Below are 19,611 nucleotides of genomic sequence, written 5' to 3' on the forward strand. Positions count from 1 at the left end.
GAGGAGGGCGGCTGTAGTTGTTGTGCAGCTAACATGTGCAGCTAATGTGTATGAGTAGAGTTTTTTACATGCCCATCCAGGATCAAACGTAAGTAGTTTTTTATTTAAAGACAGTTTGTAGTGTTTACTTTGTAATCGCTGTGTTCGTGGCTATTTTTAACACAAAATTTTCCATTTCTGATCGGTCGAAAAATTTGACAGAACACCGGGCACATGAGCACTATAAGCCGAGTATCGTACTCTCCCGGCGGGGGGATGTGCGACAAGCCGCCAGTGTTGTGCCGAAAAATAGTCGCCCCGCGTGCATGTCAGCCACAAAATGCAAGCCACCTACATATTAAAATGATCCCAGTATTTGGCATAATACAAAACACGATGTTTACTCACTTCCTCGTAAGTCCCATGGTCCCATGGCTTGTTTTGGCCAATATCCACCGGTGAACGGGAAGCTTTTGAAACCCCAAAAAGGCGCACGCGCCTCTCCCTCATACAGCAAGATTTTTCTGCAGCCGTTTGGCTGGCGTAATGTGAAAAATGAACGTATTAATCTGTAAAATCAGCTGAATCCTTAGTCCTTCTCATACAACAGTACGGCTGTATAGTGAAGAGGACTCCTTCTCCCGTACACATCACAGCGCCCTTTTCCTCAATGCAAGACCGAAGCCGGATGTCTGTCATTTTCGTAGCGCGAGATAAAAAAAAAAATTTGAATAAATATATCGATCGGTTTTTGACACATCCAAACGGTCCATTTCATTCAGGAGCATAAAATACCGCGTGTATTATGAGATAACATGCTTTTCCGTGTCACTGGCACTTTAATTGTGAATGCCTTTTGTTTGTATTTTTCAGATTCACTGAAGAGGCAGATAGGGATAGATAAACCCTAACCCTAACGCATCACAATATGCATTTGCTGCTGTTGTGCAGAAGTGGCAACGCTCTGTCCCAAACCGCGTTGGTGGCAAAGTTCGCAGCGAATCTCGTCAGGCTGAGGAGGAGGCTTAAATTTGAAATAACTTTACTGAGCATTAATGAATTTTTCTATTGCGATTCATTTAAAAATTATTTGAAATCTAGCCAAGTTTTTATTTCTATTATATATTTTATTTATTATTAAGTTTTTTATTTGATGTGTGTAGATATATATATATATATATATATTTTTTTTTTTTTTCCGTTCATGTAGAATATTTTATTTGTCAGCCTAGCTGTTTCTTCTGTCTGTAAATAAAGCAGGACCTCTAAATATTAGGGTTGTTCCGATCATGTTTTTTTGCTACCGATCCGATCCCGATCGTTTTAGTTTGAGTATCTGCCGATCCCGATATTTCCCGATCCGATTGCTTTTTTTTTTGCTCCCGATTCAATTCCAATCATTTCCGATAATTTTTCCCGATCATATATATTTTGGCAATGCATTAAGAATAAAATGAAGAAAACTCTGATTAATATATACATTCAACATACAGTAGATAAGTAATGTATTTGTTTATTATGACAATAAATCCTCAAGATGGCATTTACATTATTAACATTCTTTCTGTGAGAGGGATCTATGGATAGAAAGACTTGTAATTCTTAAAGGATAAATGTGACTTTGTATATTGTGACTACATATTGCTATCTAGTGTATTTGTTGAGCTTTCAGTAAATGATACTGCAGCCATTTAACTTCTGCCCAAATGCATGATGGGAAGTGGAACCATGACTGTGCGTAGGGGCACCAATTTATATATTTTCTCGGCGTTGGGAAAGAACATAGGGTGTTAAGAAAATGGTAAACTACCACCTTTCGTCCCCACATTGCCTCCCACGTTATTTCTAATTGCTGAGAGGTATTGTAAGGCTTTAGCCACATAATAATTGGCTCCAAAGGCTGTCAAAATTCTCTCTACTCATTATACGCTGCCTTTTAGCGCTATCTATAGGTAAAACAACGTTTTCATAGATTGAACGCAACAATGCGTGAATTATTTAACGTGATTAATTTTAAAAAATTAATTACCGCCGTTAACGCAATAAATTTGATAGCCCTACTTTAAGTCAAAACTACTCAGGATGAGTGTAAGACATTTTGTCTGTAACATTAAATACAATTAGAAAACGATTTAAATAAAAAAAATATTATATAAAAAATATATATATATTTAAAAAAGGCCTGTCCGATATTTTCGATCGGGACATCATATATGGGGATATATGAAAGCATTTATAGCATCATGGTTGAAAATGAAGGAAAACATAACCTTGATTCAGCATTGTTCCAATATTATTAAAAATCGAAATGCCGTTTAAGTTTTGTAAGGATTTCAACGTTGGAACAACATTAATCGAGGGTGCAAAAGTGATGACAAAACAACGTCGGGTGTCAACGTTGATTCAACAATATAAGATTGACAGCAGAATGTTGATTCGACATCATTTCAACATCTGTCTGCTATCTGGGAAGTCCACAACCAATCAAACATGCGTTTGAGGGGCGAAAATGGACCGGTGTTGTGCCAACCCCCCCCCCCCCCCCCCCCCGCGTGAAATGTCCCCCCTGACGGGTGCGCTTATTTATGAGGCTTTATTGAGGTGAAAACATCAAATGTTTTCATGGACGCATTACAGTAATGGATTTACGACTGTAAAATCAGTTTTATATAAATAAATTACACAAAATACTAGTAATGTATTTTGGTAACAAATCGTGGACTGGGCCACATAACCATCTTTGAAGAGAAATTTATTAGTCTGCAGGTTTTCACGACCATATCCCGACGACAATCACACAGGTATGACATTTATTAGTTCAAGCAGAGCAAAATAATACATATTCACAGTACAAGATTCATTACTTCAAGCAGAGTAAAATAATACATATTCATAATACAATATTTATTAGTTCAAGCAGAGTAAAATAATACATATTCACGGTAAAAGAAAGTCGTTTCCGTGTCCATCGATTGGTAAGAAAAAGCTGTTTGTACAAGTGACGTGTGGGCGCTTCCGTCAGGGGGAAATTTCACGCGGTGCAGCTATTTTTCGGCACAACAATGGCACATTCAGCAAGTAAAAAAGGGTAAATGTAAGTCTGAACACAATGAAAAGAATTCACATTATAATGGTAGGGTCAATTCTATCCTTGCAACATATGGGAAGACAATCTAAATTACCTATATAACCGAATTAATGATATGATGCAAATAAGATTGCTTAAAAAGTTGGTGGGGAAATTTTGAGCATCTTGAAAAGTTGGTAGTGTTATGTCCCTACCGTCCCTATGCGAACGTACGCCCTTGCCCTTTTCATTAATCATTAAATGACACACTTCTCAACAAATTTAACTCATATGCATTCAAACAAGCAATGCAAACCCTACTAGTCCAAATAATTTGGGAGTGTATCGCCGTCATTGGCAGTGAAAAATGATGTTGCGAAGTGCAACCGATGAAGTATATTGACAAACTGTCAAAAATAAAAATAAAAAACAATACATTGTCCTGATGATGGCACTAATGTAAAATTAGTTGTGTGTAATACGTAAGAATATAGTTGACTTACTTCCCAGTGTCATCGAAGCAGACTTCAGTATGTCCCTCTGAATGTCCATACCGCATAGGTTTCCTTTCACACGGCATTTCTACAAAACTATCAATCAGACGAGTAAGGGGGGAGGGGGGTGGGGGGACACACACACAAATCAAGCAGTTTGATTAGTTAGAAAGTTCATTTCTGTCCATAACATTTGAGAACCCCAAGTGTTGCTTTAGAGGTAAGCTAGCTGAGGAACCCAGCTAACACAAAAACAGGTGAACTGAATACACATCAAACTCAACCCATGTAAAGCCATGTTTAAGACATTGGTCGTTACGTAATTAAATTTAGCCGATGAGTGCGTCACGACAACTTACAAGTCTCCTTAAAAGGTTTTCAATGTTGATCCTCGTTCTCCGAATCTCCCGCGCTGCGTTGAAAATAGAAAGCAGGCGTAAGACGTCCCGCCAACAACGTCATGACGTCACAATCGACGTATCTCCTCTTCTTCTTCTTCTTCTTCTTCTTCTTCTTTTTGTTTATTGGCAGTTTACCCCTCGGTGCCGTGGGGCATTACCGCCACCTAAAGGACCGACGGTTTAGCACGAGATCAGGCAGTTACAGACTAAGTAATCCCTCCTGACAACCAGTGAAACACACCCAGAGCGTAGACAAAACCCAAACCAAAAAATTGGATAAATTAAATACTAACGAAAAATTAAACACTAATGAATTACCCTCCTCGTATATACTGTCCAACAGCCCTGTGTCCCTGAGAAACTTTATTAGCCCTTTTTGAATATTGGCTCTTTTCATCTGTAGAACATTTCCCACCCCATATGTCTCTTCTGCCTGGTCCAGCACCATTCTGAACCGATCCCTCTGCTCTCCATACTTCCCGCATACCATTAGAATGTGTTCAACCGTTTCACGCTCCCCACAGTGTTTACATTTCCCATCTCTGTGTTTTCCTATCCTATGCAACGAATCATTTAGCCACGTGTGCCCTATCCTCAGTCGACTCAACACCACCTCCTCCCTCCTGCTTCTACCCAATCTCCTTCCCACCCCCACCTGTGACTGTATTGAGAATAAATGTCTCCCCGTTTCTTGTGCTTTCCAATACCCTTGCCACCTCTTTTGTATGTAGCCCCCAATAATGGATTTCCCTTCCGCTCTACTCAGGATGCCCCGCCTTTCTATCCCCAGTGCTCTCAGCGATTGCTTGGCCAGGATGTCCACCACCTCATTTCCCTCAATCTCCACGTGTGCTGGGACCCACACAAACTCCACCCTGAGCCCACCTTTCTGTGCTTCATACAGTAGCCTGTGCGACTCAAATACTAAGTCAAGTCTACTGGACTTCATTGTTAAAATACTCGTGAGCGCTGACCAACTCTCTGGAGCAATCACAGCCAATTTTATCCCATTTGTTTGAACCCAACCTAGTGCCATTATAATTGCTATTATTTCCACTGCATAAACAGACAAGTGATCTGTACACCTCTTTTTAATGTCCACATTGTAACTCAGCACATGTTCCGCCGCCCCAGCACGTCCAGTTTCAGGATCCTTCGACCCGTCCGTAAATATCAGAACGCTTTGCCCATACCTCCGTCCCAGATACTCCTCGGCCACCATACCCTGGTTTCCCCTCTCCCGGATCACTTCCTTGATCTCAAAATTTACCACTGGCATCCTGAATAGCCAGGGCGCAACACTGGACACTGGTACTGTTTCGCCGAACTCCAACTGGCTAAGCCCTGCCAGTTCTGCCACTGCATTCCCCACCCCGCTGAGGGTCATCTTCTGTTGATTTATGTCCTCCCAACTGTCCATCAGTACTTTCTTTACTGGATGTGTGTCACCATGGCCCCTTACACTCACCCAATATGCAACCATAATTTTCAATCTTCTAATTCTTAATGGGAGCTCCCCCAATTCCACCTGCACTGCTGCGACTGGGGACGTTCTTAAAGTTCCACTGCATATTCTGAGACCGTGCGCTTGTTGCACCTCCAGCTTTCTGAGGTGGGAGTTTGCTGTCGAGGCATAAGCCATACACCCATAATCAATAGAAGACCTCATGATCGCCCGATATATGTTGAGCAAGGCAGCTCTCGCTGCTTCCCAATCCCTCCCTGACAGGCACCTCAATATTTTATTGACCTTTTTACATTTTTCCACCAATCTATCTATATGCTGTGCCCATGTATCTATATGCTGTGCCCATGTAAGCTTTTCATCAAACCACATCCCTAAAAACCTCACGCTTTTTACCTGTTCAATTACTCGTCCATACAATTTTAACACCACCTCCCTATGTCTCCCATAGAAGCATATTGCCTGCGTCTTCACAACCGAGAACCTAAACCCCCACCTGTCCGCCCACCTCGTAAACAGTGCTTCATGCAGTGGTTCTTAACCTTACTAAAGGTACTGAACCCCATGAGTTTCACGTGTGCATTAACCGAACCCTTTGGAATTAGAAAAATCTTTTTTTTCCCCCCAAATTAAATATGAATACATCTAATATATCAAGCTAAAACCTAAGTTAATATCCATTGAAATTTAGACAGCATGTTTTTAAACAGGCCAAAATGTATGTTTTTATGTTGGCCCAATGCGCATATCTTCGAATTATTCATTCAAATTTGGAGGAATATATCTTATATTGTTCAACATTAAACCTGCTCGGTTGTATTAACCTTGACCATGCATTTTCAGTCTCGTTCACAACTCAAATGATATCAAATTTAATGAAAAACCCCGCACAAAATGATCGCTAAATTTGTACAGTCATTATGTTTAAAAAAAAAAAAAAAAAAGGGGGGGGGGGACATGAATCTTCTCAAAAATCCATTAAACAGTGTGTATTTACAACAAATAAATTTGCCTTTTGATTTGCTTTTCACATTGGATAATGAAATTAAACTTCAGTCACTTCCAACTGTTTCCATTTTTGTTTTCATGTCGACATTCTCCTTCTATCACATCCTTGCCTCAGATACTATTTTCATGGCATAAAATGTGACGCAAATGTTGTTTTTTATGTAAACGCAGTGCATGTTACCTATAGGTCTGTTGTACTTCCTCATAACAAGTGAGAGTCAACTTTCCACTGAGCAAACCAGTTTCTCCTCCAATCAGTTAGAGGACTAGCAGTTGATAGAATTGGAATAAAGCCTGTAAATTGGGGACTAACCAGTCTAAAACCTTGTCTAAAATGACACTTTGCCTGGATTTAGTCAGCGTCCAAAAATAGGGCCCTGCATGTCTTCACCTTCACCGAACCCCTTAGACTGACTCACCGAACCACTGGGGTTCGATCAAACCCAGGTTAAGAACCACTGGCCTAATGTCTAAGGCAACTCTTAACCCTATTTGATAAACATAAAATCAACAATCTGAGTACTGCACATTACTCTTAATCGGCCTGAAGCAGGAACTGTCTTGTTTTAATCAACATTTTCGCAAGTTTAGTAAAATATTAAATATTAGAAGAAAATTATAAAATAGATTTGGGAAAAATATACTAGTCCTCAAAAAATTAGCATATTGTGATAAAGTTCATTATTTTCTGTAATGTACTGATAAACATTAGACTTTCCTATATTTTAGATTCATTACACACAACTGAAGTAGTTCAAGCCTTTTATTGTTTTAATATTGCTGATTTTGGCAAAAAAGTAAAAAAAAAAAAATAAAAATAAAAATCATATTTCATCCGACCAATACAAAAAAGTGTTTTTTAATACAGAAAAAAATTCAACCTTCAATTAATTAAATCAGTTATGCACTCAATACTTGGTCGGGAATCCTTTTGCAGAAATGACTGCTTCAATGCATCGTGGCATGGAGGCAATCAGCCTGTGGCACTGCTGAGGTGTAATAGAGGCCCAGGCTGCTTCGATAGCAGCCTTAAGCACATCCACATTGTTGGGTCTGGCGTCTCACAACTTCCTCTTCACAATATCCCACAGATTCTCTATGGGGTTCAGGTCAGGAGAGTTGGCAGGCCAATTGAGCACAGTAATGCCATGGTCAGTAAACCATTTACCAGTGGTTTTGGCACTGTGAGCAGGTGCCGGGTCGTGCTGAAAAATGAAATCTTCATCTCCATAAAGCTTTCCAGCAGATGGAAGCATACAGTGCTCCAAAATCTCCTGAGAGCTAGCTGCATTGACCCTGCGCTTGATAAAACACAGTAGACCAACACCATCACTGACTGTGGGTACTTGACACTGGACTTCAGGCATTTTGGCGTATTCTTCTCCCAGTCTTCCTCCAAACTCTGGCACCTTGATTTCCAAATGACATGGAAAATTTTACTTTCATCTGAAAAAAGTACTTTGGAGTCTGGACCACTGAGGAACAGTCCAGTGCTCATCTCTGTAGCCCAGGTCAGGCGCTTTTGCCGCTGTTTCAGCCTCAAAAGTGGCTTGACCTGGGGAATGCAGCACCTGTAGCCCATTTCTGTCAGGGATGCACCAAGGACCCAAATGCTCGATAGTTGTGCTCAAACAAAGTGTTTATTCTCCAATTAGTAGAGTTCAAAAAATGTTAACAAAAATTCACAGCAACAGCTGGACATCAATAAACTGAGTTACTTCTTCAAGAAACAAAAAGGCATGGGTTCAAAAACATGAATCGTGATCAAAAAAGGGCTTACACAAGGAAGTAGCATAGGACGTGGCAGGATAGCAGACAAACCGACACTGGGCAAGATTACAAGCAGGCTATATATACAGAGGGTCACAGGTGGACACGATCAGCCTGATTGGAAAGCGCAGGAAGTAAAGTTAACTCAAATGAGGCACGCCACTACCAAAATAAAAGAATCTGACATGAACCAACACAAAACATTAACAAGGCTTCCGAGAAGTGACAGTACCCCCCCTCCTAGGGGCGGCTCCAGACGACCCACGAGACCGCTGTGCCTCAAAGTCCTTGATAAGGTCCTTGTCCTCAATGAAACTCGCAGGAATCCAAGACCTCTCCTCCGGGCCATACCCCTCCCAGTCCACCAGGAACTGTCGACCACGCCCACGTTTCCTCACATCCAGAAGCCGCCGGACTGTATAGACAAGACCCCCATCCAGCATGCGAGGTGGAGGCGGCGGCTTTACAGGTGGGACGAGGGAACTCTCCATAACCGGCTTAATCCTGGAGACGTGGAAGGTGGGGTGAACCCGGAGGGACCTGGGAAGACTGAGTTGCACAGAGACCGGATTAATCACTTTGGCAATCGGGTAAGGGCCCACGAATCGAGGTGCCAACTTCCTGGAAGCCACCCGAAGGGGCAGGTCCTTGGCACACAACAAGACTCTTTGCCCAGCCTTGTAGTCTGGAGCTCGGCACCGACGACGATCGGCTACCCTCTTCATTCGCGCCGCGCTGCGGGTGAGAACCTTTCGTGTCGCAGCCCAGACCCGATGGCAGCGTCGAACGAGGGCATGAGCTGACGGAACCACTACGGCCTTTTCCCCCTCAGGAAACAGAGGAGACTGGTAGCCGTAAGCACACTGGAAGGGAGAGTCCTGTTGCTGCGGTAGGAAGGGTGTTGTGGGCGAACTCCACCCAGGTAAGGTGAGTGCTCCACGAGACAGGGTTCTGGGTCACGAGACACCGCAGGCTTGTCTCCAACTCTTGATTGAGCCGTTCAGTCTGGCCATTGGACTGCGGGTGATATCCTGAAGAAAGGCTCGCAGTAGCACTAATGAGGGAGCAGAATTCTTTCCAGAAACGTGATATGAATTGTGGACCACGGTCTGAGACAATGTCCTTTGAGAACCCATGTATACGAAACACCTGATTCATCATGATCTCACCCGTCTGTTTGGCTGACGGCAGCTTGGGCAATGCAATGAAATGTACCATTTTGGAAAAACGATCCACCACCGTCAGGACGGCAGTGTTACCTTGCGAAGGTGGAAGTCCTGTAACGAAGTCCAGGGAGATGTCCGACCAGGGTCTCATGGGAATGGGGAGTGGATGCAGGAGTCCCCTGGGTGCTCTGGAGGAAGACTTGTTTCTGCAACAGACAGTGCAGGCTGCCACATATTCCCTCACCTCTCTTTCCATGGATGGCCACCAGAATCTCTGTTTGATGACGAACATTGTGCGCTTAACCCCTGGATGACAGGTAAGTAGAGACGTGTGAGCCCAATGTATGACTTGGGATCTCACACTCTCCGGCACAAACAGACGATCTGAAGGGCAGCCACTAGGTGTAGGACATCCGCTGTTGGCCTGTTTGACAACAGACTCAATCTGCCAGGTGACAGACCAAACCACACAATCCAACGGAAGGATGTGCTCGGGCTCTCTGGGATTGTCTGCAAGTGGAAACAGTCTAGACAAAGCATCTGGTTTACCATTTTTGGAACCGGGTCGATAAGACAGTATAAAGTTGAATCGGTTGAAAAACAATGTCCACCTGGCCTGACGTGCACTTAATCTTTTGGCTTTTTTTATATACCATAGGTTCTTGTGGTCTGTCCATACAATGAATGGGTGTTTAGCCCCTTCTAACCAGTGTCGCCAATCTTCTAGAGCAGCTTTAACAGCAAGCAGCTCCCGGTCACCGACGTCATAGTTTCCCTCAGCCGACGAGAATTTGCAAGACAAAAAGGCACATGGATGAAGCTTGTCTGTGTCGGCCGAACGTTGAGACAGGACCGCCCCTAAGCCCTCGTTGGATGCATCCACTTCCACAATGAACTGGCGCTGTGGGTCTGGAACAGTGAGGATAGGGGCGGACGTGAACAAGCCCTTTAGCCGTTGGAACGCCGTGTCTGCTTGTGGATTCCACTCAAAGCGAACTTTGGCTGAGGTCAGGGCATGGAGCGGGGCGGCCACAGAGCTGAAATTCCTGATGAAACGCCTGTAGAAATTTGCGAAGCCCAGGAATTGCTGGACCTGCTTTCTGCTAGCGGGTGTGGGCCAATTAATCACTGCACTGATCTTAGCGGGGTCCATCTTTGTCTGATCTTGATCGGTGATAAAGCCAAGGAAGGAGATGGTTGAGACGTGGAAGTCACATTTCTCGGCCTTAACAAATAGCTTATTTTGTAACAGTCTCTGCAATACCAGTCTAACGTGTTGTATGTGTGTCTTCTCATCTGGGGAAAATATGAGAATGTCATCCAGATACACAAAGACGAAAATGTTAAGGAAGTCTCTCAAGACATCATTGACGAGGCCCTGAAATACCGCGGGAGCATTTGTCAGCCCAAAAGGCATAACGAGGTACTCGTAATGTCCGGTAGGTGTGTTGAACCCAGTTTTCCATTCATCCCCCTCACGGATTCTCACCAGGTGGTAGGCATTGCGCAAGTCCAATTTCGTGAAAATCTTGGCCCCCTGTAAGAGATCAAAGGCTTCATTCATGAGCGGAAGGGGATACCGGTTCTTTATTGTGATGTTGTTCAATTGACTGTAGTCAATGCACGGGCATAGCGTTTCATCTTTCTTCTGCACAAAGAAGAAACCGGCCCCCGCGGGTGAAGATGAGGGCCTGATGAGTCCTGCCTTTAAAGAAGATGTGATGTATTCATTCATGGCTTCTCTCTCAGGCCCGGAGATGGCGTAGATGCATCCCTTTGGGACGACCGCCTCCGGCTGGAGCTCAATGGCACAGTCACTGGGTCTGTGGGGAGGAAGAGAAGTGGCCTTGACCTTGTTAAACACTTCTTTTAAATCAAAATAGAAGTGAGGTACTTGATGACTAATGGTGTCAGATGGCTCTTTACCAATCTTGAAGCAGTCTTTCCTGCATTGTTCCCCCCATTCAAATAGCGTACCCAGTCTCCAGTCCATGTGAGGGTTGTGTTTGACAAGCCAGGGAAACCCCAGAATGAGAGGGTATTGTGCTGAATGGAAAAGATGGAACCGGATTTGTTCAGAATGTCCTTCTGACATTTTCAAGGTTACGGGTTCGGAAACATGAGTTACACTAAACAAGTGCTTGCCATCAAGCGCCCTGGCGTTTAGGGGGTGATCTAAGACCTCGCTTTGTAGGCCCCATTTTCTTGCTAATGTCCAATCCATTAGGCTTTCATCAGCCCCTGAACCAATCAATACACCAACAGATTTGTTACGGCCCTGGAAGTGCAACGTTGCTTGCGTCATGGTGCGTGAGGGGAGGACAGAAACACGTGAAGGGCTCACCGACGCTTTTCTCGTACTTGATGGATCCGCTTTTGCTGAGCAGGTTGCAAGGATATGTCCAGCTTCACCACAGTAGAAACAGCGTCTCTCCACAAAGCGGCGATGGCGTTCCTCTGGAGTCAGCTTTGCCCGTCCCAGTTGCATGGGTTCGCTTGAGGGCGCTGGTCTTCCAGAAGGGAAAGAAACTGCAGGTGGGACTCTAGTCGGCTGAATGTGGGAGCGCCTCCCTGGAGGAAATGGCAGCTGTGTATTATGTTTTGTGTCTCTGATTCGGTGACGAATTCTGCTGTCAATCCGGGAAGCCATGGCCATTACAGAGTTCAGGTCTGAGGGAAGGTCCAGAGGAGCAAGCTGGTCCTTGATGGAATCAGAAAGTCCATGCAAAAAGGCATCTAGTAGGGCCATGTCATTCCATCCGCTATCGGCTGCTAATGTATGAAACTCAATAGCATAGTCTGCAACTCTGCGTTGGCCTTGCTTCAGCCCTACTAATGCCCGAGCCGCATCCCTTCCTGGGGTGGTATGATCAAAATTTTTCTTCAGTGTCTGACTGAAGACCTGAGACGAGTTGCAAATATCTGACTTACGTGACCACTCGGCGGTGGCCCAGGCTGCTGCTCTGCCCGTCATGTGGGATATCATAAAAGCCACTTTGGACTGTTCAGTCTGGTACATGGCAGGTTGGTGACTAAAATGCAGTTCACACTGTACCAAAAAGGGTCTGCAGTCCCCAGAAGCCCCGGAAAACTTTTCCGGAGCAGCCAGACAGATTGAAACGGGGTTTGCAGGTACACCTGGTGACAAACGGGTGGCAGCCGTAGGTGATAATCTGGGAGGTGGGCCACTCTCAGGGGTCAGAAGCTGTTGGAGTTGGTCTGTAAAAAGTAGGGCTGTCAAACGATTAAAAATTTTAATCGAGTTAATTACAGCTTAAAAATTAATTAATCGTAATTAATCGCAATTAATCGCAATTCAAACCATCTCTAAAATATGCCATATTTTTATGTAAATTATTGTTGGAATGGAAAGGTAAGACACACGACGGATATATACATACAACATACTGTACATCAGTACTGTCTTTGTTTATTGTAACAATAAATCCACAAATGGCATTATTAACATTCTTTCTGTTAAAGTCATCCACGGATAGAAAGACTTGTAGTTCTTAAACGATAAATGTTATAGCTACAAGTTATAGTAATTTTATATTAAAACCCCTCTTCATGTTTTCGTTTTAATAAAATTTGTAAAATTTTCAATCAAAAGTAGAGTTAATGATAATAAGAATAAAAATAACAATAAAAAATATAGAGTGAAAAGTTTTACGTGTATTTTGCATAGCTAAATTGATATGAATGCCAGTTTATTTAGCATTGTTGTTTAACTGTCAGAATAGGGCCTCATTACTAAAGACTGAAGTGCTTTTCTTTCAGAGAACATTTTTTTTTTTTTTTGAGAGATAGGAATATTATTTTTGTTGTGCTTTCACTAAACGATACTTATGTTTGTTGTGAAGGAGAAGCTGATGTCAATAAACGGCGCACCTGTGTCCACTCGCCTTTACTGTATAACATATACAGTGGGGAGAACAAGTATTTGATACACTGCCAAAACCCATTGGCAGTGTATCAAATACTTGTTCTCCCCACTGTATCTGTACATATCTTACCCAAAATAAAACAAGAGACACATAATTGCCACTAAAAGAAAGAAAACTTACCGAAATATGTGTCGAGCACAAATAGCAATTTGCATTGCATTGTGAATACAGCATAAACGTCTCACAACTACTAATTCTCCCACGTTTAGAAGACATAACATGAGTATGGAACGGCGCTGCCCCCAAGCGGCCGGTGGCATTCTCTTCACTCTTATGTCCATAAACGGCCTCATTGTAATGTTTGAGGCAATATGCCAGCGGGTGCGTTATTTGCGTCAAATATTTTAACGTGATTAATTTAAAAAAATAACGCCCGTTAACGCGATAATTTTGACAGCCCTAGTAAAAAGGTTTAATTGCTGGATGATCGAAGCATGGAAACCACTCTGTTGGCTGTGAAGCTCCCTGATGCCCTGATTAACAGCACACAGCTGTTCCTCGTGTTGATTTAAACGACTGCCTTGATGTCGCAATTCATACTTGAGCTTTGCAGTATCGGCTAGGTCCATACTGGTCGGTTTGTACTGTCAGGGATGCACCAAGGACCCAAATGCTCGATAGTTGTGCTCAAACAAAGTGTTTATTCTCCAATTAGTAGAGTTAAAAAAATGTTAACAAAAATTCACAGCAACAGCTGGACATCACTCAACAAAAATTCACAGCAACAGCTGGACATCAATAAACTGAGCTACTTCTTCAAGAAACAAAAAGGCATGGGTTCAAAAACATGAATCGTGATCAAAAAAGGGCTTACACAAGGAAGTAGCATAGGACGTGGCAGGATAGCAGACAAACCGACACTGGGCAAGATTACAAGCAGGCTATATATACAGAGGGTCACAGGTGGACACGATCAGCCTGATTGGAAAGCGCAGGAAGTAAAGTTAACTCAAATGAGGCACGCCACTACCAAAATAAAAGAATCTGACATGAACCAACACAAAACATTAACAAGGCTTCCGAGACGTGACACATTTCCAGCACACACCTGTGCACTGTGGCTCTGGATGTTTCTACTCCAGACTCAGTCGACTGTTTCTGCAGGTCCCCCAAGGTCTAGAATCGACCCTTCTCCACAATCTTTCTCAGGGTGCGGTCACCTCTTCCAGTTGTGCAGCGTTTCCTGCCACACTTTTTCCTTCCCACAGACTTCCCACTGAGGTGCCTTGATACAGCACTCTGGGAACAACCTATTCGCTCAGAAATTTCTTTCTATGTCTTAGCCTCTTGCTTGAGGGTGTCAATGATGGCCTTCTGGACAGCAGTTAGGTCGGCAGCCTTGCCCATGATTGCGGTTTTGAGTAATGAACCAGGCTGGGAGTTTTTAAAAGCCTCAGGAATCTTTCGCAGGGGTATTGAGTTAATTCGTTGATTCAGATGATTAGTTTAGTAGCTTTTTTAGAGTACCTTTTCATGATATGCAAATTTTTTGAGATGGGGATTTTTGGTTTTTCTTGACTTTTTTAATCATCAATATTAAAACAATAAAAGGCTTCAACCACTTCAGTTGTGTGTAATGAATCTAAAATATATGAAAATCTAATGTTTATCAGTACATTACAGAAAATAGTGAACTTTATCACAATATGCTATTTTTTAGAAGGACCAGTATATTGTGGAGTTGTAGTTCAAGATTCATTGAAGAACTCAACTTTTCTAACATCCACACTGACGCCGCTCCATATCAACAAATGACGCACCGTGTTGAGCCCTCTGGTGGTCAAATGGCATCACAACAAGTCTTAAAAAAACGAGTAAAGCTATTAACAAATCATTCAACAGACAGCTTTCATTTATCTTCCTCTCCTCTCATCATGACGTTGTCACACCACTGTTTTCTTAGGTGCTCTGGCACATTGTGTTGGGGATTGTTACTAAAATAAAGTAATATATTACCCATTGCATATTACACTCAGAAATAGTAATGCTCCTTACTGCTTTATTACTCCCTGCAGAAAATAATTATATCATATCATGAGATACAACCCCAATTCCAATGAAATTGGGACGCAGTGCTCGACATAAAGAAAAATTATATACAAACATTTGCGAATCATATTCAACCTATGTCTAATTAAATACAATTTAAAGAAAAGATTTCATTTTCGTACTGATAAACTTGAATTTACACAATATGCATTAGTATTAAACAATGAATCGTTTAATTGGATAAATGATACTTTTTCAATTACTTTTACAGTTTCACTTGATGTTGTTTTACTCATGTTGTAAGTAGCAATGTAGAAAAAAATGGATGACTATTACCTTCAAAAATAATATTTGATCAGTTTCCTGACTAAACTGTAGTCTACAACTGTACTGTTTCAAGTACATAGAATTTGTTAAAGTTTTTAATTAAAATTCTGTGTGTAAAACATAACAAGAATTTGTCAATACACAAATCAGACAAAAGTACTGTTAATTCAAATAAAAAAGTGCGGCTGATTGACATTTTTTATGGGTGAAGTGCTGAAAAAAATGTGTCAATGAATCATTTTTCTTTAAACAAACTAAAAAGACTGTCATGAATCAGCTTTCTTTATCAAACAGTTGTTCATAAATACAATCCAAATCCAATTTCAAAGCACACTCTCGAATGAACAATTTACAGTTTGAATGGGAGTTTGTGCTGAGACTTTAAAGACCAAATGTGAAGTAAGGTTGGCCAACCATGTTTTTGAATAATATCAATGGCTAAACAATTATAAGCATACAGTGTATTTTCGTTTTTTTTTTTTAACGCAACCCTTCCAGATTCTTTGTTTAACCCATAGCAACGCCATTGACAACAAAAATGCTTTTCTTCGACAATCTTCGGAAATCTTCGGAAATTGCGTCACACCGAGAATTGTGAGGGAAGTCCGCCATACACACAGTATTGTTGCATTTCTTCTTGGTAAGATGCCACGGCGGTGTTTGGCGATGTTTTGTTCTCAATCTAAAGAAAAGTTGTATGAGTGGCTGAAGGATAGCAGGGCACATAAATGGACATCTTTTGTTCGCACTAAGCGAATGAATTTCACGCCATCATCGAGTCCTGTTCTCTGCTACAAAGACTTCGAAGATGCCTGCTTCCTCAACCGGTCTGCATATGATCAAGGATTTGCCAAAAAGTAAGTGTGATTTTTTGATAGATGACTGATGACTTTGTCAAAGCAGAGCTGCCAACTGTTGTGGAATGAACAGTAGAAGCTAGCGACGTTAGCCGAACGCTAACTCGTGGCAATCCCCGATCATAGTTGTTGTTGCGTTCGCTAGGTTAAGCGTATTTAAATTGTTTAGTTTTGCCACAATAAAGTGGAGAAAGCCATCAAGGACTTGTAATGGTGGAGGCGGCGTACTGACAGCCAAGAGTGGGTGGGCGTAACCGGCGAACGTGTATGCAATCTTTTCCCCCAGGTGTTCCCGATCACGCTTAATCAGTACCATGCGATGCGGATTGGTGGGGAGGAATGTGAAGTGGACATAAATACGCCTCAGCCAGAAGACACGGGGAGAAAAAGAAAGAGAAGGGAGGAATGGCACGCACGCAACATTGAGGAAAAAGTTTGACATTGCGCTGCGCAAAACGAGAGCAACGAACCCAGGTCAGCCAAATACTACGCCGATTAACCCACTGTTGTCTACACCTGCCAGGGGTGGAGGTGCACATCCCGACGTTAAACCGCCACCGCCCACGCCACCGTCGGCCAAAACATCGATCTATGCAACAAGAGATTTACTGCGCCCCCCCGCTCTTAAAACAATCCCAGACTGGCCGCAAAGACGAGCGAGGCACGAGCGGCACATCTCTTTTTAAGCGGCGGTGGGGTGAGCAAAGCCAATCATTTATACACCGTTTAAGTGACTGCTCTTAACTGTTTTTAAAGAGTTTTGGGGTGGCTCCTGCACAAGTGGTCTCAGTGTGGAGTTGTGGGCTGAATCCCCGGGAGCCTCTAGAGCCTGCTTGCGTGAACTTGTTTGAAGTGTTTTGGATTGCAGTGCTGTGCCCAAAAGCAGTGCCGACCGACCGGGGGGGCTGGTCCAAACCCCACACAGCCCTGTCCACGCCACGATCCACGCACCCATTTTTATTATTTTTTTCGCTTGACTTTTTTTTTTTTTTTTTTAAATTAGTTTGTGTGGCTAAAGCAAAGCACCTCTCCAGTCTCCATTCACTGCATTCCAGGGGCGCATCTAACCTGCCTATCGTTACAGACTCATCTCCTTCTTTCCCCCCAACGTTTTTATATTATTATATATGCACGAGAGCTGCCGGATCTGCCGAAATGAACATTAAGTCTGATTATTATTTTTTTCAAACAATGTCCTCAGATAGACAAAAACATAAAATTATGTGCAAATGCCTGCATCTTCAAATCATGAAAATAATAACAGCCTATATCATACCAATCTTGTAATCTCGATGGGTCTTGTCTCCATTCCATGTCAGGTAGTCCAGGCACATTGTTTGCATCCTGATTAGTCTGGCTAATACATGTTAGGTTCAACATAAAATTCCAACCTCTTCTTCTTCCTCCAACTCTTCAAAAACTTGGATCTCCTCCCTTGCGCTCAATCTATCGCTTATATCGCTGTTTGAATCATTGTTTGAAGGGCTTTGTATGGCTGCCGTATGGAGCGCTGCCATTGCTGTTCTCGGTGTGACGTATCACTTCCGGGTTCGTCCCCTTTCAGGCTCGAACTTCGGAAACGCGATTATTTTGTCAAATATACAACATATAAATGATTTTTTCATGCTTTATTTGTTGGACAATGTTTAATTACTTTAATTGTGACCCTATTTGGCATGTCATGAAATTACTTCACATTTGGTCTTTAAGGCAGACATGTCCAAAGTGCGGCCCGGGGGCCTAATGCGGCCCGTGGTCAAATTTCATCCGGCCCCCAGCCTCTGTCGTAAGATCAATAATGTCTGGCCCGCACACAGATTTATTAAATTGGTCAGCAGTACTGCTTACACATTAAATGCTTCTCATTTACCCACTAAAAGGCAGCAGCCCTTTAAACCAGGGGTTCTTAACCTTTCTGACCCTGAGGCCCATTTTTTTCAGTACAGAGTGGCCCAGGGCCCATTAAATATAATTTTAATATATATTATTAATTATTAGTAATTATATTATGTATTATTTAATATATATACACTGTACAGGTTTATAATTATCTCACTCTTGGTTTGATTTGTATTCAATTCAATTCAATAAACCAAATCCACTTACAGTTTACCAAGCAAAAACCTTGTCAAATAAAATGACATCATAAAATATGATCATCACAAAGACTTTTATTGAACATGTCAATGTTAACGTCAAGGTTAAACATGCCATGAATCAAAGATCAAAGCCTGGGCTTTGATTCATGGCACAAATCAATCAATTCAGGCTTATTAATGAAAAAAGACCAATAATTAGTTTTTACTTAAAAATAATAAAAAAGGAAGGACTCAGAATAAAAATAAATAATATATATACATATAAATCAATTAATAAAAAGATGGTGATGAAATAAATACATTCAAAATAATGTAAATATTATATATTAATATATATAATATAAATAAAATAAATAAACTGTAAATAAAATTGAAATAAAGTGCAAATGAAACTATATTTGTGCATGGTAGAACCAGAAGAATATTTATATCTGTAACATATGAACAATAACAATAATAACAACAATTATACAACTTCCTTTTTATCTTCACCTCTTAACGGTGACTCACAGTGTCGTTTGAGAGTGGGATGGTCAGCAGCTTCTTTGCAGCGGCCTCTCCGATCATCTCACGGCACATATCAACAGCAGCAGGCAGAACCAAATCCTCCGCTATGGTGAATGGTTTCTTACTTTGTGCCACACGTCTGGCTACGAGGTAGCTAGCTTTCAGTGCACTTTTAGAGTTGCCAGTCAGTGACATGATCGATCTTTTCTGCATCTGCAGCTCATCTTCTTTTCTCTTGAAAAATTCCACAGGTGTTCTGACAAAATTTGCAACCCATCAAAAATTGCTACCTTGCGGGTTTTGCGCATGCGTGTAACGTTAAAAATGGCCGCGAATACGGCGATTCCAAAGTAAACACTACAAACTTTCTTAAAGAAAGGAATATTTACTTAAGTTTCATCATGTAAAGACATGTACAAAAGTTTTCAGACACATCCTACCATGTTAGCTGCACACAGTAACTGCACTCCGCGCTCTCACTGTTAATAACTTTGCCGCGTCGTTAAGTATTAATTTAAGCCATTTTCGTGTTGCG

At 42.0% G+C, this 19,611-nt stretch overlaps 1 protein-coding gene across 1 annotated transcript in view; it reads right to left on the bottom strand.

Annotated features, from left to right (window-relative positions):
• The window catches only part of wdhd1 (WD repeat and HMG-box DNA binding protein 1), a 94,237-nt gene extending 75,031 nt beyond the window's left edge, over positions 1–19,206 (bottom strand). The window contains exons 1-3 of the mRNA XM_057851238.1: positions 19,062–19,206; positions 3,900–4,105; positions 3,550–3,636 (exon numbers count right to left, since the gene is read on the bottom strand). Of these exons, the coding sequence (XP_057707221.1) occupies positions 3,550–3,626 (77 nt within the window). The 5' untranslated portion in view covers positions 3,627–3,636; positions 3,900–4,105; positions 19,062–19,206. The remainder of the gene's footprint in view (positions 1–3,549; positions 3,637–3,899; positions 4,106–19,061) is intronic.
• Positions 19,207–19,611: the final 405 nt, after the last annotated feature.

The sequence above is a fragment of the Corythoichthys intestinalis genome, chromosome 1 (assembly GCF_030265065.1).
Source record: "Corythoichthys intestinalis isolate RoL2023-P3 chromosome 1, ASM3026506v1, whole genome shotgun sequence".
Classification (NCBI taxonomy): Eukaryota; Metazoa; Chordata; class Actinopteri; order Syngnathiformes; family Syngnathidae; genus Corythoichthys; species Corythoichthys intestinalis.